Raw genomic sequence first — 23,893 nt, 5'->3', positions numbered from 1 at the left:
GTAGCCGCTATAAGAATATAGATTCATTTGGGAAGAATAGTAATTACATATATCATAACCATTACTCTCTAATAGTATTTAAACTTTTGATGTATATTCTGTCCTTAATTTTGGGTTGGGCAGTATTATATAATATTGCAGATTGAAAGCATATTTCCAAAAAGGCATTACATAAATAAGGTAGAATATATTTAGCCTATATAAATCAATAAGATCATGATACTGCAGCAAGATACAACTACTTTAAAAATCCCAGTAACATATATAAACTTTGGTAAATTTTAGTTTATTTTAGCGAATAATCTGACATTATGATTTTGAGAGTACATTAACCGGCACTCATTAATTACTTTTTGGATAATTTAAGTTATTTTGAAATTGGATGCTGTAAGTATAGCAAAGTGATTATTTGGAAGGTTCAAGAATCTGAGTCATTCAGATCCAAAAGAATCACTGATGCTTTAAAAAACATATCACAAATGAATCTGTGCAAAAGCATATCAGTGTTTAAAGGATAACTATACTGTAGCAATATATGTCGTTAAGGCATATCAACCTTAAATATCACTAAACTTAATGCTTTCAAATATCGGTTGGTGAAAGGCTTATAAAGTGGATGTAGCCTAGAAAGATTGTGATGGAAAAGAAAGATTGAAAGCTTCATAAAATTCGTTTTTTTTTTCAGGTTAAGAAACATCAACAGAAGGTAGTCATTCACCAAGAACATGATAAGGTTGTCACGGTCTACAAATGCTTCTTCGAAAAAGCAAAATTCATATTTTGACACCCTCTGTATTATAAACAATCATTCGATAATTTGATTTTAACAATTAATATGCACACATCATTTCTGCACAATAACCTGTATGTACCCAGCCATACAAGTTTTTTAAGGCGTTTGTTGGTGATAAACACTGTTGTGCTCCTGTGCCTGAAAAGAAATTTGCATGAAAGCTCCATGAAACCCATATGGTACTCTGCGAGGCATTGTAATTTTAGTAACCACTTCACCAGAAAACTTCTTTGCGTCGATTATATGAACCTGAAAGAAAAGTGGATAACAGGAGATTAGTGTATGTGTAATACTGAGCAAGATATCCATCATAGGCAAGTGAGTAATATCAACCCACTTCAGATATGTTAGTATCTTCATTGTGAACAAAAGCTATGATCCAACCGTCATCTTCTTCAAGACCCCCTTCTATGGGGACAAAGGCAGCCCCACTGCAAAATGTCTTCTTCTCAAACATATGGTACTCCACTCTTACAGCCTCTTCTGCTTTCTCTTTGTCTCCCTGATTCACAAAGTCCAAGCTATGAAATTGCTATCAGTAAAACTTACTGTGCAAGCATTCTCTTACCTTGCATGATTCTTCAAAGTAGAGCTTTGCTAAACCTCCATATTTTGGCGCTCCTAAATAACCCAATGACATAGTCATGTTGTAGAACGTTTATGTAAAAAATATGGAAGGTATTTAAAATTCTCGAGGGGAAAAAAAGAAAAGAAAATCTTCAGCAATGTTACCTTGATTAGAGCTTGCAATTGGATCGACTAATTGGGTATATGCATATCTATTCCTCATTCCTATGAAGTTTCCATTGATCACAGGAAAATCCATATAAACTACTTTGCCTCCACAGATATCTTTCTCCTTAACTTCTCCTGAGTGCATATTCAATCGCCACTCGTGACAGCGTGATAACCCCTCGTATTCCTTCAAACTTAGGTTAGGTCCAGGAATTAGCGAATCCAGAGATGAGCAACCCCTCACTACAACCTGTTCATTTATATTTTCAAAATTTTTTCATGCCCCTTTTGATAATTTGTTTTAGTCCATGTTTTGTTACACATTACGTTATTAGAAATCTTATATAGTACTATAACGTTATTGCTACTACGCAACTTGCCTCGTGTCCCTCCTCATAAGAGTTGATAATGTGGAAAGTGCAATTAGGTTCCACCTCAAACCATTTGATTGAGTTGGCATCACCATAGCGTGGCAGTATCCCAATCCTTGCGTATTCCTCCTTATTATACTTTATTAATCTACACGCAGATAAGAGATATGAGTTAAGGATTTTGTTTTTGTATAACTTTGTTGTAGATAAATTGAAGGTATGATCTCTCATACAAAGGATATGCACTCACTGGCCTCCTCTAAGAAGTCTGTTTAGATCAACGGTTAGAGGAAAATCCATGATCACAATGTACCTGATGAAAAACACAAACCCACAAAAATTCATATTTTATGATGCAGATTTTACATAAAAATTAGGTCCGAGTCAGCAAAATAGTCAGCAATACCTCTTTGTAACACCAATTTCATGACAAAGAGTGCACCTATTTAGTTGGAGGTCAACTTTTTGAACCAATTTCTCTCCATCAGCTGAGAAAGGAGAAGAAAAGAAACATGTACTTAAATCTCAGATACTATACTACTTACTCACTACTGCAAGCAAGTAATTAATACACTTTGTTTCTTTACTTTTACAGTTCAAAGCATACCAGAAATAATTCCAGCAACGGCAAAAGGTTTGGTTGGTGAAACCCCTAACGTTACTAGCTCACCCGTACCTGGAGCCTTCTGTGATAGAACATCAAAGAATTTGAGAGCGAGAATACAATTTAAAGTGCTAAAACTATACTGATTTGGTGATATGCATACAAAGAAAAACCTTTGGATGACTGGTAAAAGGACGATCCCAGGCTTCATTGACATTCCAATTTCTTACAGTTTTTAGTGTGAAGATATCAATCTCTTGTGGAATGTGATTTTCGGCAACCGAGTAAAACTTCCCAGAATGCTCAAACACATTGGTGTTGCTGATATACTTGTTTACTTTGCCAAATCGCAACTGTTAAATCCATACATGGAATGCCAATTCATAAATGGGTCCAAAATTTCATCAAATTATTGCTTGACTCTTCACAAATGAGTTTGATAATTAGCCATATAAATGCATGAATCTTGAGAAGATACTATAATTGGTTGATTCATCATACCCAGTTTAGCAGATAAGCAGACAAAATGGCGAGTGAATCGCCTTCAATGGCCGGTAGAAACGATGGTTTGCTGAGTTGCTTTTCTATCTTGTATGTATCGGTTTCAACGTGCTTGTTGTTGTAAAGAACCTTCCAGCTCCCTTGACTTGACCTTTTAAAGTAAATTGCGTGGAGCATCCCCTCTCCTTCCACCCAAATGTGACTTGACCTCCCAAAGATAGAATTTGTTGATTTTAATCCTCCAAAAACTGGATTTGGTCCTGCACTATGCACCCATTAACATAAGTTAAAATAATTAGGTTGAATGTATGATTTAGTTTTTACCTCTGTAGCAAATCTCATATAAGTTAAGAATGTAATGGGAACAGATCGATAATATTTATACGTGTAGATATCTTTTAAGGGGGTTTTACGTATAAAAGTTAAACTGTAATTCAGCAACAGAAGAAGTAAATTATAAGTTTAATGAATAAATTGCAAGCAGACTTATCCTAGATTAACAACTAATTAATCTAATCAAACAGCGACTTCCTACCTTACAGTGCACTATAATATGCCTTGACATTTTGAATATGTTGTACTGCAGCCTGCAACTTTAGCTTATGTCGTTTTCACTGTTTTCTCCGCAATATTATATTAAAAGTAGAATGCTAAGGACCGAAAGGAATGTAAAATTCGCATTTTTGTTAATGGAGTTTATAGAAGTTATTTACCTTATTAATAAAACTCGAAAGATGTTGAGTTAATAATAAAAAGTTGAAAGGAATCCCCACCATTTCTAATGTAAACACCCTCTGGAAAATCATCAGGAATTGATCCTTGGATGCTGGTAACAAGTATGGCTTCACCCAACTCCTCCACCGGAGCAAAGTTACTCTGCACAGTTAATGGAACAACGTTGATTAGAGGCTTAAAAGAACCTATATATGTATTACATGAATGCAGCAAGTCTGATTCTAGCAGAAACACTTCCTTATCGTGTATAGGTACCTGAGATGGAAGCAGTGGCTGATCAACAAATTCAAAGAATGAATCTACAAAAGCTTCAAGCAATTTAGCTGCAGCGTCTGTCATAGTCTTTTGAACATCAATTAGTAAAGGGAGTCCAGGCAGAATTTTCTTGAGTGGCTGCTCAATAAAATCACACATTCACTACTGTTAAAGTGGGAAAAGCAAACTAAAAGAAATATATCTGTCATTACCTTGAAGGCAGGGAAGGGTGGAAGGTTGAAGTGATGAGATTTTTGTGAGACATGGGAGGGTCTTCTCTGAATGAAGCAATTCGATATGAATGGTTTATAAGAAGTGGCCATGTATGTAGGTGTGGGTTAAAGTGGCTTGGTGCTTCTATGTTCAGAATTTGGGTTAACCAAAATGGCTTCAGATCAGCGGCATATATATCGTGTACATATAAATATGGTGTATTGAAATTGGAATGTAGCGGGAATTTATATTTCTCTACCTAACGTGGTTTATTTTAGTAATAATAATGGTAGTTATTATATTTGATGACTATATATATGTGTGTAACGAGTTGTATTTTAAGTGATGTGATCAAATGAATAAGTTGGACTACTAAAGCATATGTAATTTAGCAATGAGCCCAGGGCCTGCCTTCCCAGCTACTGAGGGAAGTGGCAAAGGATCCACTGGATTCATCACTTTATTCATATTAGATAGAGAGAGAATCCCACCCGGCCTAGCATCACAGTATGAACAGCTCTGTCCGAAGGGCAAGAGTCTCTTTTTTGCTCTGAATTGGCTCTTTGCCGGTGAGGTGAAGAACATGAATTCGGTAGAGCTATGAGTTATCTAGTCCAATTCATTATGGGATGGTTACTTATTGAGTTAATCAAACTTAAATGAGTCTAAAAATTCAAACACTACTTGATAGGTTAAATGAGTTTATTTCCTTAATTATAATTTTTTTAATCCCCAAAATATTATAATTTTTTCTAATTAAATTTTAAATAATTCAATCCAAATATAATTCACAATGATGTTAAACTCCAAATATAATATAAAATCTCAAAAATACAATACAATTTAAATACATTTAGAGACAGAAAAGAGTATTTAGGATTTTCCTTTTTTTAATATAATTTAATATTTATAATTTATAGATAGGTTGGTGAGTCAATCCAACTCATCACAGATTCAATACGAGAGAACCGAGTTCAACTAGGATGATCAGGGTTCTTAATGGGTCGGGTTCATTTTTGGGTTGTGCTGAAATTTATAAATTTTTTTAACTCAATCTCGACCAAACTCATGATGAGTCGCATTCGCAAATTTTAACCTATTTTGATAACTCTATCCATATGATAGTATTGTTGGTTCCCTTTGATACAATAGAAATTCTCCAAGACTCAATAAATTAGTAATAAATTTTGGAATGATATCTAAATAAAAACATGTTCAATGATACTTTTTTTTCTTCATGTAAAATGTAAGAGTACTTTTCCTACACCCCACCACTTTCTTCTTGCACCTCCAACTCTTTTTTATATTTACTAACATATTCCTCTCACAGTTTGCCCTAGGTAAAGGTTACTTGACCAAATATATTTTTTTTTTTACTTTTCTGCGTGCATTCAAATTTGCATTTAAATTTGAAACCCTGCACTCCATTCCTTTATTCCTTTTCCTCTCCTTGTGTGCTCTCTTTACCTTTCGTCTCTTCTGTTGTGACGTTGTTCTTGCCTCTCTCCTAGTTCGTGGTTGTGAAATCCCATATTACTTTTAACATCCAACTCTCTCCATTAGAATAAGGTTTGCTCCTCAACTTAAAGAGACATTCACACTTTTTTGTGTCGGATACAGTGAGCTCAACATCATGTTTGTACTTTTTGTACTTCTCACTCCTTTAATAATCACAACAAATCTAAAATTAAATGCAATTTTTCAAACCCATTTAATTAACTCATCAGGTGAAAAAATATTTTATCAATTGCAAAATTATTTATATAATCATCCTCAAATGAAAGAAAAAACTTCGGACACAAAGCTCAATTTTATTTGAGTCCATCAACTTACATCTTAAAATATTACACCTAAAAATAATAATTACCTACATGATAAACATGTTGGTTACTCCATAACTCACTAAATACTAATAATAATAATAAAATGCTACAATATTATAAAAATTAAATAAAAACAAAAAAACAAAATCAAAATAGAAAAAAAAATTTAATCGAACTTGTTTTCGAAATTCATTAGTTCATTAACTTGTTTTCGTTAAGGAATAGTTGACTTTTAAAATCCATTAAGCAATTTACGGTTTTCGAAATCCGCCAACTTTTAAAAATTGATGACATCTTAAACAGTTTTCGAAAATTATTGGAAAATTTTATTAGAAGTTTTACCTAAACCTCACACCTCATGCACAATGTCATATCTCACGCACAAACAACACTGCAACAGGGACCACCACGAGAATCACATCACGAAGGAGGAGCAAGACTATCGCCAAATTAATAACCGGGATCACAAATGCGAAGAAGAAGAATAAGAAGGCAAAGTGAAGGAAGAAGAAGAAGAATAATGAATGTTTGATATGAGGTCATTTAATTTTGTTGATGAAGATTGGTGAAAATTTATTGTGTAACATTTAATTAGCACTATCTTTTTTTTTTTATTTAATTCCAAAGACATAAAAGCCTTTTTGGAGGTGCAGGAAGAAAGTGGTGAGATAGAGGAAGAAGCACTTTAAAATAAAACATAATATTATATTAATAAATAATTGTCAAAATAAAATGTTATCAATTAAGTTGGTAGAAAATGGGATTTAAAAAAACAAAAACAAATAGAACTTGAACGATATTTTGGCTGTCATAAAAGAAGGAATTGTGATAATGTTCAAGTTTGAATGACTGCGACACCTCGGATAACGGTACCACACAGTAGTAATTGCTAATTGTCGTTTGTTTTGAAAGTGAAGTTAATGTTTTTACTTTTTACAGTTACGGATGAAGAAAGATAGAGAAGAAACAGAGGAACTATAAAATATGGCTGCTGCCGAAACGTCGAAGTTGGTGGCGTTAGGCATCTTAAAGGGATCACGGTCCATCAAGTTCAAGTCCGTCCCTGTTTTGCTTCGTGGCTTCTACTTCCAACATCAATGACCAGAGTTCAGAAAAGAATCTTCCAGCGTCCTCTTTAGATGCCGGGTACAGTCTTTAACATTATTTTACTTGCGTTCTTTTAGGTTCAACGTGGAATATGGAAGATTTATAACATGTACTTTTAATTTCTTACATCCCAATTACAAATAAAATATTTGATAATATGGAAGCAGGGACCTTGTTGTGTGTGTGTGGTTGATTTGAAATTTCCTGAAAAAGGGGAGAGGAATTAAAATAATCTGGGGATCGAATTTTACAACTGGGCCTTCTTCAAATCTACAAGTTAACTCAAACGTGAAGTAATTCCCAGGAATCTTTTCATCTCACGTCGTCTGTGTGACTGTACTAGAGCAACCTGAGGAGGAGTTGAGTGCTGTTTGTTCTGTTGTTAAAGTTATCTTGCTGTATTCTCAGTTCTCATTTTCTTTCATTTCTGTCTCAGTTATTTGATTTTCTTTATCATTTTATGCTTTCTGCAAAACGAATGAGAAGCAATTCATCTAATTTGGAACTCGACGTTTGCCATTTAGGTTCATTTTATCTCCAAAAATCTTTGTACCATTTTTGCTATTGCCAATTTTTTGGGACATCCTGCATTTAAATTGGGTGCATTTAAGAAGTTAAATAGTGTATTTAATTGCGCATGTACACTAACAACCATTTAGGTTCATTTTATCTCCAAAAATCTTTTCGTAAACTGGGTTTGAAGTTTGTAACAGTGAACCCTTCAAAATGTGATGGGAATTCCCTGTATCTGTTTTACACACTTGAAGGTTTATCAACAATGGTGGTTTACACTACAATAACTTAATTTTCTTATAGGGGAGAAAGGAAGCGACCTAGAGTACAGAAACTATTTAGTTTTTTGTGTAAATCTGTAAGCAGAGTAGACCTTTTCTAATTAACCCACTCTTAGCTTTTTACAAGATGATACAACCATCCAAAGAAACAAACTATTTCATGCAACCTTTTATTAATTTTGAAAATCCCTCATGAATAACCCAAAATTGTACCATTTTCCTTCTGCAGAGTTGCTATGGCGATTGGACAGCGACAGTTGTTCAGTAATTTTAGCAGAATGGGTCAAGAGTTATTTTCAATATTTCAGCTGGAAAGAAAGAGATTGTTAGGGTTTATCAGCGTTACAATTGCAATAATATTAGCATTCCAGTATTTAGAACTTCCATATGGTGCTGTTCAACCCACTGTATTCTCTGGCAACAAGATTCCAACGTCTGATAGCACCGGATTCCAAGCTGCAGACCTACCATCCAACTCTGAAACGTTTAAAAATATGACTTATTTGAATCAAGAAAATTCTACCGGTGAAAATGCCCTTGAGATTGTTGATATAACCAAGAGTTCTGAGGTAAAAGACACTGATTCAAGCACTGGTTTAATCTCGGAACCAGCGAGTGAATCAAACAGATCTTTAGAATTTGGTGTAACTGATGAAAGTTCCACTGAAGAAAGTATTGAGATATCAAATAATGGTTATGCAACAGGTCAGACAGGGAATCTAGGACTGAGTATTCACAACAATACTGTTTCTCATTCCCCTTCTCATTTGGCTCCTCCAAGTCCAACAAAAGTGAGCCAAAATATTACGCCTCCAATGTTGTCAAATGATTATGATGAAACTGAATTCACGGAGGATGAGAGGTTCAAGCCACCACAAGATGATGTTAAAATAGTAGAAAATAATTCTTCTGTCAGCAGTATGCCCAAGGAGACTAAACGTTCTCAAATACCTGTAGAAGCAACAACAATCTCTAAAATGAATGAGTTATTGCTTCAGAACCGTGCCTCATATCGTTCTATGGTAAATGATTTAATGCCTTGTTTTTCTCATTTTATGACTTATTCAGTTATTAATCATATTCTTGAGTTCTGTTCTAACATTGCCGACTGGTTTCTAGAGGCCAAGGTGGTCTGCGGCTGTTGATCAAGAGCTACTGCAGACCAGATCAGAGATTGAAAATGCACCAATTGTAAACGACGACATAAATCTTTATGCTCCCCTTTTTCGAAATGTTTCCAGGTTCAAGAGGTATCATTTGATCATTGTGGTTCTATATTTTGTTTCGGAACATGTTTCAGAAGCATCTCCGGGAAGAAAATTTCTTATGGATAACTTTGTGATGATAGTATGATGGACGGTGAGGGAGAGTTGTTATTTATCATTCTGTCAAGTCATAAAAGATAAATTCATCATACAAGATTTAGAATAATTCGTTGAAATTGCTCGATTTCTAGATGTTGAAACTTCTGCTGGGTATTCTGAGAAACGTAACTGTTCCAAAAAACATGTCAGATATGTGCAATTGTATGTTTGTGCAGAAAGAAACAATGATATATGAAGCAAGATTCTTATAGAGATACACTCAGTTTTGCTTAACACTGGTATTAATTATATCTTCATTGTATAATTGCCAGGAGCTATGAATTAATGGAGAGAACACTCAAAGTATATGTGTATAGAGAAGGAGCTAAGCCCATAATGCATTCACCGTATCTTCTGGGAATTTATGCTTCCGAGGGATGGTTCATGAAGCAGATGGAAGCTAGTAAACAATTTGTGACTACAGACCCAAAGAAGGCCCACTTATTTTACTTACCATTCAGTTCTCGGATGCTAGAAGAAACATTATACGTACAGAATTCACATAGTTCTAGGAACCTGGTTCAATATCTGAAAAATTATGTAGACATGATTGCGGGGAAACATAATTTCTGGAACAGAACAGGAGGTGGTGATCATTTCCTAGTTGCTTGCCATGACTGGGTATATGTGCTTTTCCAACTTCAATGAATGTGTCTTTTCTTCTTTATCGGTTTCTTATTTGACAATCATTGATACTACTACCACTTTCATGGCATTCATTGTTAAATATTGTATCACCATGCATTGCAGGCCCCTACAGAAACAAAGAGAAACATGGCTAGGTGCTTGAGGGCTCTATGCAATGCCGATGTGAAAGAAGGTTTTGTCTTGGGGAAGGACGTGTCTCTTCCTGAAACTTATGTCCGAAGTGCTCAGAGGCCCACTAGAAACCTTGGTGGAAACCGTGTTTCAAAGAGGAAAACTCTGGCGTTTTTTGCAGGGGGGATGCATGGTTATCTTAGACCAATATTGCTTCAGCACTGGGAAAATAAGGACCCTGACATGAAAATCTTTGGGATACTGCCAAAGTCTAAGGGCAATAGGAACTACATCCAGTACATGAAGAACAGCAAGTACTGCATTTGTGCAAAGGGCTATGAAGTCAATAGTCCAAGAGTTGTGGAGGCCATTTTCTTTGAATGTGTGCCAGTAATTATATCAGATAACTTTGTGCCTCCATTTTTTGAGATGTTGAATTGGGAATCCTTTGCTGTTTTTGTGTTGGAGAAGGATATTCCAAATCTGAAGAGTATACTCCTTTCCATCCCACAAAAGAGGTATCTTCAAATGCAGATGATGGTGAAAAAGGTGCAGCAGCATTTCCTATGGCACAAAAGCCCTGTCAAGTATGATATATTCCACATGATTCTCCATTCCATTTGGTACAACAGAGTCTTCACAGCAAAAGCTAGATAGATCATCTTGAACACTTGGTCAAAGTAGATTGAAACAAGTTTTTCTTTAGGCAGCAGAACATTCTTTGGAGGACACATACAGAATAAGATCTACGTTGGCAATTAATCATGTTTTTTATTTTTTTTATGTAATTAAACTTGTATATATTAGTACCACGTTTTCTTGAATTATTCATACGTATGTTTGGTAGTCTATGATAGCTTAAATTCAGATTTTATTTTTAGCTTAATTATCTTCTTAGTGTTATTATTTATTTATTTTGTCCAACTCATTTAATCTATTAATAAAATATCCAATCAAGTTTTAAAATTTTAAGAATGTAAGGGTGTTTTAACTCTCAATTAAGTTCCTCCTTTTTATAAAAATAAATCAATGTGATCTTTCATATACTGTGTTTGATTCACATGGTGGGACAAACAAGTACTGGTTTTTGTTGTATTTATCTTCTGTTAGTTATGCTGTTTTGTGTCCTGTTTGATAATGTAAGTATGCAAGCACGTGTGCTCAAAATAATAAGGCCAAATATACTATCACAAAACACCCTTTTTGTTCAACAATACCTATTTTACATTGTAAAAAAGGCTTAGTGAATGCTTTTCATACATTTTTATAATTGTCCTCGCAATTAATTAATTAATTAATTAATTAATTATATATATATATATATATATATATAATTTTTATGCTATATTATAAAGTGAATTATGTTTCCTTCTCTAAGATATGCAGGAATCATATAGTCCTTCTCTACTATATTTGTTAAAATGTATCATTTATTTCGTTAATTTAATATTAGACTTTTAAAAGAGTGATAAATAAACTTAACACCTCTAAAATAAATTACAGTTCCATTTCTTGATAATTGTATTATTATAGTTAATAATATTTTTATTATATATAATTTCATTAAAAAGGTTATATGTTTAATTCATATATTAGCATTTCATTTGTTAAAAGAAATAAATATATTATATTTGATGAGCATTATAAGATAAATATATATTTTTTTAATATTTATAAAAATATTATAATAATATCAATTAATTTAAATATTAAGGCACAAACCCACTAAACTCAGTCGAGTGGAATAACATTTTTAAAATACTAGTTACATATTTTGTTTTATTTAAAAATGATTGTTTTAATATTTTATTATTTTAGTTCAAAGTTAAGATAATTTCACGTCAGAAAGTTCGAGTCAGATTTGTTTTAATATATATTAGTCATATGGTTGTTGTATAAACAACACTTATGTCTGTTTGACTATGTTATACTAAGTATTAAAAAACTGATTTTATATTTTATTTGTTAGTAAATATTAGTTTTAACAATAAAATTAATTTTTTGAGTTTATATGGAATATGTTTATTTTATCTGTTATCATAAATATGTTTTAGATCGATTTTGAGAAGCCTAATACTCTATATTCTACTTCACCCAAATCTCGATAAAAGAGTTTTATCTTTAGTGTTTGGTTGTGATATGATAATATACTATATAGTTTTAAATCATCGTTATCAATAAATAAAATATTTTACAGGATTATTACGATATACAATTTTTCAATGTTATTTATGCATAAAGGTTGTGTTTCTCTTAGTTCGAAAATTAAGTGTTTTTTTTTTTCATTTTTCTGTCAGTATTCAATCTTCAAGTCTTGAATAGTTTTTGTGTCTTCTTTAAAATTCGTAACCAAGTGTCTTCCTTAATTATGATGATGATAGACAATCCTCTAACCTTGAATAGATTCAAGCGTAAAGGTTGAGCTAGATGTTCTAAAAACTTTCTTGAATTGTCATGTCATTTCAAAGGATATATATATATATATATATATATATATATATATATATATATATATATATGTGTGTGTGTGTGTATATATATATATATATATATATATATAAGAAAAAAAATCTAAATATTGAACTAGTTAATGATAAAAAATGTTTTAATGAAACAAGATTTTTTGAATAAAACAAAAATTAAGGATAAAGATAATAATAAAGTAGGTAAGTTTTCTTTTTGTTTTTATATTATCTAATAAATGAATGACTTTATTTGATTGAACATTTGAAATTAAGAATAAAACATTTTTATGTGAAAAACAAAAACAGAAAGTAAGAAAGTAAAAATATTAAGAAAGAGTATAAATAATCTTTAAAACTATTTGATTTACGAAAATTGACAGATTACTTAAACATAATCACACAAAAAAAATGTGTAATCAAGATCAAAAAATGTGTAATCAAGATTGTGATAAAAGAAAAACTATCTTTGAATATATGAGTGAATTATTTGAATATAAACCAAACCAAACAATTAAAAGAGATGAAAAACAATTTACTAAATGAGACTTTGAGTTTTAAATTTTTAAATTGTGAAATGAATTATGAAAAACCTGCCGAAAATATTGACATAAAGAATTGCATGTTTTGTATAAGTATTACTACTTCTAAAGAGAGGTGTAATACTTGTTAATTTAATGTTATGTTTTGATTAGAGATATAAATTTTTGTGAAGTCATCATAAATTCTACTAAACTCACAAATTACATCGAAGTTTAAGTGGTGAAAATTGAAGAAAATTTTTATGAAAAAACCCATTTTTTTAGTAAGTCCATAAGTGAGCTTACCTTATCATGATGGATCAAAACCTGTGAATTGATTTATCTTTTATGATCAGATAGAAGATACACGAGTTTTAGTATCCGAATTAATGTAAAGATCTGAAATTGAGTCTATGTGTGTAGTTAAAACTATTTTAATACATATAATTTGTATGAGATGAATTTATATATATTTTGAATGTTTATAAATTATATAATTGTATGGTATGATTTTGATTTAAGAATATTTATAATTATCATTGACTTATCTTTTATCTCTTATAGTTCTCTTTTATTCTAATTGATATTATAGTGTGAGGAGATGATGGAGTGAGATTAAATTAATTAAAATGTTTTTTTTATAAATAAAAAATATGTATTACAAACTATCAAAATGTAACCCCCTTAAATTTTATTTAACCAAAATAATTATAATAATTATAATGTAAAAAACATCCTTATGAGGAGAAGCATATAATAATAATAAACAAGGTAAAACTATCATAAAGAGAAGGTAAAGGAAAAATATATAATCTGTATTAAAAGTTTGGAAAATGAAAGTTACCTGTTATACCAGAGTTAAAATTTGGACGTAAGTGTCGGACTTATTCGCATCTTGGTACCTTAATTTACTCCGATCTTCCATTTCTCTGTTCCCTCCTTCCTTATAGATCTTTTTCCCTGTTTTTTTAACTTACTACAGAGATAGTAACAGACACAGATCCCATCACCAACCTATGACCTTTGTTACTCCGTTAGTCCAATCATCCTGTTACACCTTTCTCCTCTCTTTCTCTAACCTAATGAATCACCCAGTCTCTTCTCAGAAAAAGACTTTCTCTTTCACCTTCCCATTGAAAACCCTCGCAAAAGTTATTGACTTTCCTCGGTCAATCTCTATGGGTCTGCTTCATTTCTTCTTCTGATCTCTCTACAATGATGAATTAGCCAGTCTTGCTTCCTTTTCTGAGTTTTCTTTTCATGGATCGGGGGTTTAGATTTCTGTGTAAGGCTGAAACTACGAGATTAGTTTCATTTGTAGGAATGGCAGTGGCTATAGTTTTAATGTTTCAGTATTCTGAACTTCCAAGTGGTAAATTCTTATCTTCTGTTACTACCAAGATTGCTAGTTTTAGAATGGATACATCTTTGGTTGATTCTAAAGTGGAGGGTAACAACATGCACCTAAATGGTTCAAATTCAAACTCTAAAGATGCAGTGGAAGAGAATGCAGTTAGTCGTGCGGACTCCCTCTTTCACAATGGCAGAGATTCAATTACTGCCCCTGCACCAGAGAAAGCTAAAGGACTTACGGATAGTGTTGTTAATTTCTCAACCAGAAATGATGTTTCTCCAATTGGTAGTGCTCCGGAAAAGCAACTTAGTTTGACATCACAAGGGGCTGCATCACCACAACCTATGGTGCCATTGCCCAACAGAACATCCTTAGACTCGGAAACGGATTCAAGAAGTCCTGTGGTATCTGTCACTTCAACTGCAACTTCGGTGAAATCGAATGCAACTGGTTCGGTTTCCAAGGATGGAAAGTCAGGTTCTTTGCAAGGTAGTGGTAACATGACAGTCAATAATGGTAAGCCTGTGAGTGCAAAGAATTCCAAAAGGAGACCATCTAAAGTTGTTTCAATATCTGAGATGAACTTGTTATTGCAGATTAATCATGCTTATTCCCAGCAAGAGGTATGTTTAGGATGGTTGGCCATGTATGCAAGTGTAGATTGAATTATATAGTTAGATGAGTTTTTCTAATTTATTCAGTTGTTGTTTGTAGAAACCAGAAAGGTATTCAGGGGTTGATCTAGAAATATTCCGTGCAAAATCAGAGATTTTAAATGCACCCATCGATGTGAATGATTCAAGACTTTACCCACCATTGTACAGGGATGTCTCCATGTTCAGAAGGTATGATAAATAAATATCATTTCAGTGCACGGATTCTACTATTGAGCCAAACCACTGCAATATGATTGAATGGCCCAAATTCTAGTTGAATTATGTTATTGTCCTGATCTGACTTATCAAATAATTATTTCTGAAGAATGTACTGAATCTAATCTTAGTGAAAGACTGGCATTTAAAATCTATGAAGCGCATACAGGGCTCTCCAATGGCGTATCTTCGTGTCCTACAACACTTTTTAAACACTCCAATGAAGTGTTGAATTTAAAAAAAAAAAAATCTTTTTTGCTATGAATCTCCTCCAAATTATTGTTAATGAGGGTAGACACAGTGTTTGTGTCCGTGCTTCATAGTTGAATCTGGTTTAAGCGCACCTTCTCCTGTAGATTTTTCACCTGCATATACCTGAGTTTGATAATTGAACATTTAAAGATTTCACTTGCTAATTTGGTTTCAATGAAACGAGTCATTCGTTACCAAAGCTAGCTTTTTCCGTGTCATATACAACAAAATTAAATTAGCAGAATATATGACATACACAGAGAAATGTAACTAGGCTACATCAAGTTATAATGTGGAAAGAGCATGAAGATCAAAACTTAAGAGAGAAAGATTCGGTTTACATATTGTTTTATTAATTTCTATGCGTTCCTCTGCCTCGTGTAAGTTGAGTACCACGCTGTGCATGTCTTCATACAAGAACTTCAACCAACAATATCTGCATTCTGCAGGAGTTATGAACTAATGGAAAAGAAGCTCAAAGTTTTCATCTACCCGGATGGAGACAGACCAATCTTTCACGAGCCCTTACTAGATGGAATATACGCATCCGAAGGCTGGTTCATGAAATTAATGGAAGCAAACAAACAGTTTGTCACCGGGGACCCTGAGAAAGCTCACTTGTTTTACATTCCTTTCAGTTCTAGATTGTTGCAGCAAACTCTGTATGTACGTAACTCACACAGACGTTCCAACTTAATTGAGTACATGAAAAATTTTGTGAACATGATTGCTGGAAAATATCCTTTCTGGAATAGAACTTCTGGAGCAGATCACTTTGTCGTTGCTTGCCACGATTGGGTACGATTCTGTGTTTATGCAAATTATGATCAATGCATTTTCTGCTTTTTGCTTCCCCTCTCATCTGAACAACAATTTTCTTCATGCAATTTACAGTAATGAATTTGTTGTGTGCCTGTGTTCCCTTCTCCCTCTTAAATTGCAATCTGTAACATAGTCTCACTCATGTTGAGGAAAATTCTCCCCCAACTATAAGATTGTGACAAATAGCATATGTTACAGTTCATATTATTAGTTGTGAACTAGTATTTCCCACATTGGCATGCCTACACCATTATGATTAAATGATTTAACTTGTGTTGAAGCAGTATGAGGAGTAATTGAGTGGAAGAGTATTTAACAAGCACCATTTGTCAGGCTCCTGCAGAAACAAGAGGGCGCATGCTTAGTTGCATCAGAGCCCTCTGCAATGCTGACATTGAAGTAGGATTCAAGATAGGCAAGGATGTTTCTCTTCCAGAAACATACATAAGGTCAAGTGAGAATCCTGCAAAAAACATTGGGGGCAACCCTCCTTCTCAAAAGCCTATATTGGCTTTTTTTGCAGGAGGTTTGCACGGTTATGTTCGGCCTATACTGTTGGAGCACTGGGAGAACAAAGAACCAGACATGATTATATCTCGAACCTTGCCACATGTGAGGGGCAACAAAAACTACATAGAGTTCATGAAGAGTAGCAAATTCTGCATTTGTGCAAGAGGACACGAGGTTAATAGCCCGCGTGTGGTAGAGGCTATATTCCACGAGTGCATTCCAGTTATCATATCTGACAATTTTATTCCTCCTTTCTTTGAGATTTTGGACTGGGAATCTTTTGCTTTGTTTGTCACCGAGGAAGACATCCCGAATTTGAGGAACATTCTGCTATCGATTTCTGAAGAGAGATACTTAGAGATGCATAAGAGGGTGAAAAGGGTGCAAGAGCATTTTATCTGGCATGCTGAACCTGTAAAGTATGATTTATTTCATATGCTTCTTCATTCAATTTGGTACAATAGACTCTTTCAAATAAACCAGACATGATGATCATGCATCAATTTATTGTAGGATTGATAACTTATGTTTGGTAAAAGGCATGAGTTATACAAATGAAGCAAGAAGAAAATGATTTGAGAAAAAGTCCATTTTTTTTCTAGAGGGTCATATACAGAACAACACATGATAGAGTTTGTCCAGAACAATGTTAGTGTTTGAAGAGAAATGATGAAGATCTTTGTATTCTATACTTGGCCAAAGCATAAAATTGTTTATTATTGACATCAGAAGAGAAAACTCACTTACTATTGATGAACTGCTTGTAAATGGTGCCTCGTTACTTTGAATTTGATGTCATTGTTACGCAAATTTTTACCAAAATATGTTGTATACAAAAGTAGTGTCATGAGTTTTAATTTAATGAATGCAATTTTTTCACTTATTAGAAAGTACTTTCTGCATCATAATATATCAATTAATATGTTTATTGATTATATATATATATATATAGATTATATATATATATATATATATGATATATATTTGAAGTTTCAATTTCAAAAGTTAATGTAACTAAATAAAATGATTTGGTAATCATCCTGTAATTTTTAGAATTGATTAAAGAAATGCTGAATCATTGACTAGATATTAAACAATGTAAAAATCTATTAGATAAAAATTAATTAAAGAAAAACACTTATTTGGTTTGACACAAAAATTAGGAAAAGGCGTTAAAAGAATTAATATATTAGAAAGAGTAAATACAGGAAAAAAAATTCTATTTTCAATAATTTAGCACTAAAATTCATCATATGTTGATAAATTTTCAGAATGAAAGTTTGCTAAATTTATTAAAGCTTTGACTGGCATGACCTTCATCTTGATTGAAAAACTTGGTGAAAATATTAAAATAAAAATATATCAGATCTTCATTTTTACTTATAGAAAAAAAAATCTCATTTATATTTAATGTAACAGATTAGCTCTCTTGATCAAAATGCTGATTATAAATTTCTTTCCTTTAGTTTTCTTGGACATTGTTTTCCTTTTCATATAATAATATAAATAGTTGAAATAACACAATAAAATGACGGAGTTTAATATTAACAAATAATAATATACGTTTTTAAATTAAATAATTTTAATGAACTAACCTTTGTATTATTTATTCTTTTGATTAATTTCAATTAAATATCCTTATTTTCACTTTATTTTTTAATAGTTTTTCGGTTAAATAACTTTTATTTTCAATCTACCAAACAACCTTATTTTCAAACTTTTATTTTTATTTATTTAGATAAAATAAAATACAATAAATTATTAAAGATGAGAGATAAAAGATATGAAAAGAAATAAAATAAAGAGAAAAATATAGATACAAGAGATAAATAGGAAAAAGAAAAGATAAGGAGATAAAGATAAACTTTGAAGAGTAAGTATACAACAAAGATTCTGATAGATAGTGATATATAAATAAAACGTATAGATCAACTAATCAATTATGGTTGTTTATCTTAGTAAAATTTAATTATATCATAAATTAGATTATCATAATAAATCAGCCAACATTATAAATCAAGATTTTAAATAAATCTAATTATAACTATCTTATTTATACGGTTAATTAGTTAATTGTTCTTTTTAATATCATAGGTTTAAAATATTTTTTAATATGAATCAAATATCAATTGATTAAACAAAATGTGATCAAATTGATATATTACAAAAATTAGACGAATAAAAAGAAAGTATTTAAGGATTTAGTTATATTGAACTGTAATATAGATGAAAATCAAGTACTCACTATATTGTTTAACATAAAGTAATTTTTCATAAATGAAAACTCTGATTTTCTTTTTATTTTCTCCATGCTTAAATGATTGTAATAAATCAACCATTCAATAATCATTGTTAAAAGTACAATTATCAAGTATCTACCAACACAACTGAATTAATATATATATATATATATATATATATATATATATATATATATATATATATATATATAGAGAGAGAGAGAGAGAGAGAGAGAGAGAGAGAGGGGGGGGGGGGGGGGGGGGGGGTAATGGATAATCTTATGCAAGATTCTCGATTGAAATAATATCTAATATTTCTTATCTCTTTTAGCATTTATTCATTATCAGATTTTCATAAAAAATATTCTCAATATCTTGGCCTTTTAAAAGATAGATTTTCTCAACTATTTAAAGGGATACTTTACATTCACATTCACATTCACACTCTTTACCTACACATCTTCATAACTTCCGGTTAAAGTTCTCACTGCAACTTTTCCACCAGAAGAGAAACTAGTTACTTACATTTATTTTCTGGTAAGTAAAATTTTATTGTTAACTAAATAAGGAATCAACTTTTTAAATATGTAAATGTTTACGAGCAAATTCTGTGAAATTGAATTATTTTTAAAGTTTATTTTTTAATAGGCTTAATGTTTATTTTCTTAAAAAAAATTTAGTTTGAAAAAAAGTGTTAACTTGATCCTTAATTAATAAATATCATGTAAACGTTATTTTTTTCGTTAAATAGAATCAAACGAAGTTGACACAATAATAAAAGATGACATTGACACAATATTTACCAATTCAGAATTAAGTTGACACTTTTTTCAAATCAGAAATTTTTTGAAAAAAATAAACAAATCTAAAGACAAAATAATTATTAAGTCTTTTAATATAATACATAATCATACATTATGAATTATTTTAAAAAATTTCTTGTTTAGTTACTTCGTAATCCTTTATAAAAATATTTATTATATATTAAACATATTATTTCATCTACAAGTTATGTACAGTGTCTATTAATGTTTAGTATCAGTTTAAAGTTTTAATGTTTAGATTAGTTTATGCTTAAAGTTTATTTATTGACGTATACCAACCCAACGTAAACAAATATTTTTGTTTAACAATTTAAAATTTACATGATTATCTCAATAATTCTTCCAATAAATTACATTTTTAGTTTCTAAAATTTTAGGGAAACTCAAAATCTCAGGAAAATTATACCAGTCTCTCAAATTTAACATTTATATATATGTTTTTTTCAATTTTAGAAGACCAAAACACCTTAAATTGTCAAGATTAAAATCAAAGTTACCTTAAATTTGAAGAATTAAAAATATTATTATCTGTTTATGAAAGAAAGGGACATGGATGGAGGCGTATGTGTATTTAAGCTGTTACACGTGTTCTGACATCCATACGTTAAAATGAGTGAAAAAAACAATGTTTGAAAAAGTTAATAAAGAGTGGTCCCCACCTTGAAGTTCTCTCTGTTCGCTGAAAATCTTCACGGTCTTTCAAGATCCAACGCTGTTCTGAATCCACCTCTGTTTACTCTGTTTCTACTTCTTATCAAATCTCATTCGCACTCTTATGATCTGTTTTTACTTTTGAAGGTAACCCTCTTTTTTCTCTTTGTGTTGTGAATCTTCACAAAGCAGAGCTAATATATCACTGAGAAAGCCAAAGGCAAAGGTAATGATGGAATGAATAAGAACAAATCTGAGATGAACAGGCAATGAATTTTGTGAATTGGATCTAATCTATGGACTATTGTAGGTAATTGGCAAAGGTGTGTTATGGCTACAGAGATCAAAAGCACTATGATGAGGGTCAAATCAAGTACCCCAGATGTTTCTTCCAAGCCAAAGATTGATTCTTTAGCTCTCAAGAAGAAGGTCATCAGCTCAATCAAACACCCTCCTGTTTCTAAGACGAAATCTCTCACCACTGTCACAAAATCTGAGGTATCATCATTCTCAACAAAAATTAAAAACTATAAACACCCCAAAATTTTCAATTGTTGAATTGAATTTGCGTGGTTTGAAGTTAGGACTTTGAATTTATGGGTTCTGAATTCGGCGGCTGATCTTCGTTGACTGTTTGAAATTGCATTGACTGTTAATTTTAGATGTTGCTCTGCTTATTGCTTAGGGTTTAGAATTCATGGATGTTCCAATAAATACACAACATGATCTAGGAGAACTTGGATTTGATCTGTGTTGCATATGAATTTACTTATTTTTTTCCTTAAAAACGTGGTACCATAAAGCATTTATTGTTCTCATAGTTAATTTCAATTAAGAAGGGTTGTATTCTAACAAGTATTTTTTGTCCTGCATAAACTTGAAGGTTAAATCAAAACCGATAACACCATCATCGAAAACAATAACAACATCATCGAAAACAGTGACAACATCATCAGCATCATCGAAAAAAATAACAAAGACAAGTACTTCCAAAGTAAGAGAAAAGAAAGTCTACAGTCTGCCTGGCCAGAAACATGATCCTCCAGAACAGGTATTGAATCTACCTTTTTTTGGTTCGTAGAATTCACAAACCAAAGTCTACATATGAAATCGGCTCACACTCATTCTTGTGTTTTTTTTTTTCATGATTTATGTTGACAGAAAGAACCCCTGAGAATCTTTTATGAATCATTGTCAAAACAGATACCAACAAGTGAAATGGCGGAATTTTGGTGAGTTTTCTTTCAAACATAGAATTATTAGCCACCCATTTTCACTCGTGTTATTAGATGTGAGCTTTTTTTTTGTCAAGATATGTGCCTAGGCCAACTTATACCCAGGATAACCATTTGCTAGGTTGACCTCTGCAAATGTTCTGTTTTAGTAAATCAAATTAATGTTTCATCCATTGCATCAAATTTCCTTAATTGTTTGCAAAAATCCTGTACTGTCTACTGATAAGTGACTTTGGTTAAGAACATGCTACATTCTCCATTTGTATCACTAACATTATCTTTATCTAAACAACATTCTAAAGATTTGGAACTGAACATTTTAATTGTTTTCCCAACAACACCATGATGAAGTATGCTAGCCCATTTTCCTCTACTTTGTTTCTCTTCATTTCATAAAGAGTGGCATTTGTTGTAGAAAAACAACCAGAAGTATCAGTTCATCTGACAAACTCGTTTCCTCAAACGTGTATCTTGATCGGTATACAACTTCATTAGATACTTATTCGACGAGCTTTCTTTCAGAGAAGATAGCTTATTCATAAGTTTAAATGCTGAAATAAACTCCCTTCTTTAAGTTCGAGTACGATCTTCCAAATTCTTAATTATAGCTTAAGCTTCTGGGCTTTTCAGTTCATGATATCAGTTCATTCTTCTAATAAAATGTAAAATTTTGGCACACGTAACTTCTACATTATCCAGTGTCCTGGACCACCCTTCAAGCATATAGGACTCTTGCATAATGGAATTTGTTTGAGATGCATTATAGAATTATTCATAAATCTTTACCTCATAACTTAAGCTTTTAGGATTGATGGTTCATGACAGCAGTAAAACTCTTTGTTGGCCGATTCCAATTTGCCATATTGACAATGAAATACCCCTAAGAATTAGGAGTGTTACTTACTTATATGATTGAACTCGTCAGAGATTGTAAAAAAGTTACATTTTTCTTCTTCTTGTGACTTGTCCGTTATTATATATTTTGTTTATTCTTTTTTAGGAAAAAATACTTTATTTTGTTTGTTTGACCTAGTCTTATGAGTTTTTGCTTATTTCTGTAACTGGCATTCTCTTGTCATGTCTGTAAAGTCTGCAGACTGGTTCATCATCATTCTGTTTCTGTCATAATACATTCTCTAAATGAACTAGCAACTTGATTCTCAGATGGATATGTGGTGACTAGAAAGGTAGTCAGCATACAGAATAATTGACAAATAAAAAATTACTAGGAGCATGAAAGATCAGCAACCTTTGTTAGGAAGCTATCCTTACTTGGAGAAGCATTGTTTTAGCAAATAATATCCTTAAGAATATATGAACAAAAATCAAATGTATAATTTGTTAATATATTCATTCTTCTGAGAGCCAAATTTGGATTGAAATAATGACCTCATAAATTCAATGTTTCTTTCATTATATTAGCATATTATTGTGTATAGTAATGGTTCAATCAGTATGAATACTTCAGCATTACAGAGAATTTTTAAGCAGTAGAATCATTATACAAATCTTGAACGATGGTGTTTTGTGTTGTATAAGGAATCTTATAGCTTGATTTTCTGAATTTCTGGTGGATTAAATCTTGCTCAAGAATGACAAATATTAAGGTATATATCCCTCAATTTGCAGGTTAATGGAACACGGGTTGCTGTCTCCTGAAAAAGCCAAGAAAGCATTTGAGAGAAAACAGAGGAAGCAAAAGGAGCTCCGAACAGGAACTCCTGTGAAGATATCGAAGCCACCAACCAAGACTGCAACGTCACAAAAACAACAACAGATATCAAAGAACGGAGACATAAAAGCCAAGAAAAGAATTGTGAATGAGAGTGATGATGATGACGACGATTTCATTTTAAGTCATAAAAGAAGAAAATGGTAAGAGGAAGGGAAGACTCATAATGTTTATTCAAAAAAATAAAAATAAAGGAAGAACTTTTGTACCTTGTAAGACAACCTAAAAATTCTCAGATAAAAACATTCTTCATGTTTTTAACATACTCATACAATAATGTACATGCAATTTACATGTCTCTCAGAATCTGCGTTATGACAACGGAAATTGCTTCTCTATGTTACCTCTGTGCCTTGAGATTTCA

The 23,893-nt window shown here is 31.9% G+C and overlaps 4 protein-coding genes across 10 annotated transcripts; 3 read left to right on the top strand and 1 right to left on the bottom strand.

Annotated features, from left to right (window-relative positions):
* Nucleotides 1–814: 814 nt before the first annotated feature.
* Nucleotides 815–4,326, bottom strand: LOC108321789 (carotenoid 9,10(9',10')-cleavage dioxygenase 1). Its single transcript, XM_017553647.2, has 13 exons — nt 4,207–4,326; nt 3,995–4,132; nt 3,778–3,880; nt 3,005–3,264; nt 2,677–2,856; nt 2,507–2,585; nt 2,306–2,387; nt 2,150–2,212; nt 1,909–2,047; nt 1,526–1,778; nt 1,362–1,414; nt 1,131–1,295; nt 815–1,042 (listed from the first exon to the last, which is right to left on the bottom strand). The coding sequence occupies exons 1-13, from the start codon at nt 4,315–4,317 to the stop codon at nt 890–892; spliced, it is 1,779 nt and encodes a 592-aa protein (XP_017409136.1). The 5' UTR covers nt 4,318–4,326; the 3' UTR covers nt 815–889.
* Nucleotides 4,327–6,988: 2,662 nt separating this feature from the next.
* LOC108321854 (probable glycosyltransferase At5g03795) lies at nt 6,989–10,937 on the top strand. Of its 2 annotated transcripts, XM_017553738.2 has the most exons (6): nt 6,989–7,176; nt 7,305–7,496; nt 8,161–8,953; nt 9,051–9,181; nt 9,568–9,916; nt 10,046–10,937. In XM_017553738.2, exons 3-6 carry the CDS (start codon nt 8,168–8,170, stop codon nt 10,709–10,711), a joined length of 1,932 nt encoding a protein of 643 aa, XP_017409227.2. In that variant the 5' UTR covers nt 6,989–7,176; nt 7,305–7,496; nt 8,161–8,167; the 3' UTR covers nt 10,712–10,937. The 2 variants fall into 2 exon arrangements, with proteins under 2 accessions (XP_017409227.2, XP_017409226.2); XM_017553737.2 differs by lacking the exon at nt 7,305–7,496 and having other exon boundaries at nt 6,990–7,176.
* Nucleotides 10,938–13,950: 3,013 nt separating this feature from the next.
* Nucleotides 13,951–17,669, top strand: LOC108321786 (probable glycosyltransferase At5g03795). 2 transcript variants are annotated; one of them, XM_052877145.1, is made up of 5 exons: nt 13,951–15,014; nt 15,106–15,236; nt 15,965–16,313; nt 16,671–17,266; nt 17,361–17,669. In XM_052877145.1, the coding sequence occupies exons 1-5, from the start codon at nt 14,298–14,300 to the stop codon at nt 17,419–17,421; spliced, it is 1,854 nt and encodes a 617-aa protein (XP_052733105.1). In that variant the 5' UTR covers nt 13,951–14,297; the 3' UTR covers nt 17,422–17,669. The 2 variants fall into 2 exon arrangements, with proteins under 2 accessions (XP_052733105.1, XP_017409131.1); XM_017553642.2 differs by having other exon boundaries at nt 16,671–17,669.
* Nucleotides 17,670–20,512: 2,843 nt separating this feature from the next.
* LOC108321787 (uncharacterized) lies at nt 20,513–23,893 on the top strand. Of its 5 annotated transcripts, none has more exons than XM_052876866.1 (6): nt 20,534–20,625; nt 20,710–20,788; nt 20,873–20,991; nt 21,446–21,613; nt 21,724–21,794; nt 23,427–23,893. In XM_052876866.1, the coding sequence occupies exons 3-6, from the start codon at nt 20,893–20,895 to the stop codon at nt 23,674–23,676; spliced, it is 588 nt and encodes a 195-aa protein (XP_052732826.1). In that variant the 5' UTR covers nt 20,534–20,625; nt 20,710–20,788; nt 20,873–20,892; the 3' UTR covers nt 23,677–23,893. The 5 variants fall into 5 exon arrangements, with proteins under 5 accessions (XP_052732827.1, XP_052732825.1, XP_017409134.1 ...); XM_017553644.2 differs by having other exon boundaries at nt 20,539–20,625; nt 20,873–21,060; XM_052876867.1 differs by lacking the exon at nt 20,710–20,788 and having other exon boundaries at nt 20,513–20,709.

This window comes from Vigna angularis, chromosome 4 (genome assembly GCF_016808095.1).
Source record: "Vigna angularis cultivar LongXiaoDou No.4 chromosome 4, ASM1680809v1, whole genome shotgun sequence".
NCBI lineage: Eukaryota > Viridiplantae > Streptophyta > Magnoliopsida > Fabales > Fabaceae > Vigna > Vigna angularis.
This window is presented reverse-complemented; position numbering and strand designations above follow the sequence as displayed.

Bases quoted from the DNA above. Each gene is read 5' to 3' on its own strand.
- LOC108321787 (XM_017553645.2), top strand. From the start codon at position 20,893: ATGGCTACAGAGATCAAAAGCACTATGATGAGGGTCAAATCAAGTACC. The intron at 21,614-21,723 runs GTATTGAATCTA...TTATGTTGACAG, and splicing joins AACATGATCCTCCAGAACAG to AAAGAACCCCTGAGAATCTT. The intron at 21,795-23,426 runs GTGAGTTTTCTT...CTCAATTTGCAG, and splicing joins AGTGAAATGGCGGAATTTTG to GTTAATGGAACACGGGTTGC.
- LOC108321786 (XM_017553642.2), top strand. From the start codon at position 14,298: ATGGATCGGGGGTTTAGATTTCTGTGTAAGGCTGAAACTACGAGATTA. The intron at 15,015-15,105 runs GTATGTTTAGGA...TGTTGTTTGTAG, and splicing joins ATGCTTATTCCCAGCAAGAG to AAACCAGAAAGGTATTCAGG. The intron at 15,237-15,964 runs GTATGATAAATA...TGCATTCTGCAG, and splicing joins GATGTCTCCATGTTCAGAAG to GAGTTATGAACTAATGGAAA.
- LOC108321854 (XM_017553738.2), top strand. From the start codon at position 8,168: ATGGCGATTGGACAGCGACAGTTGTTCAGTAATTTTAGCAGAATGGGT. The intron at 8,954-9,050 runs GTAAATGATTTA...ACTGGTTTCTAG, and splicing joins GTGCCTCATATCGTTCTATG to AGGCCAAGGTGGTCTGCGGC. The intron at 9,182-9,567 runs GTATCATTTGAT...TATAATTGCCAG, and splicing joins AATGTTTCCAGGTTCAAGAG to GAGCTATGAATTAATGGAGA.
- LOC108321789 (XM_017553647.2), bottom strand. From the start codon at position 4,317: ATGGCCACTTCTTATAAACCATTCATATCGAATTGCTTCATTCAGAGA. The intron at 4,133-4,206 runs GTAATGACAGAT...TTTATTGAGCAG, and splicing joins CACCCTTCCCTGCCTTCAAG to CCACTCAAGAAAATTCTGCC. The intron at 2,857-3,004 runs GTATGATGAATC...TGGATTTAACAG, and splicing joins CTGCTTATCTGCTAAACTGG to TTGCGATTTGGCAAAGTAAA.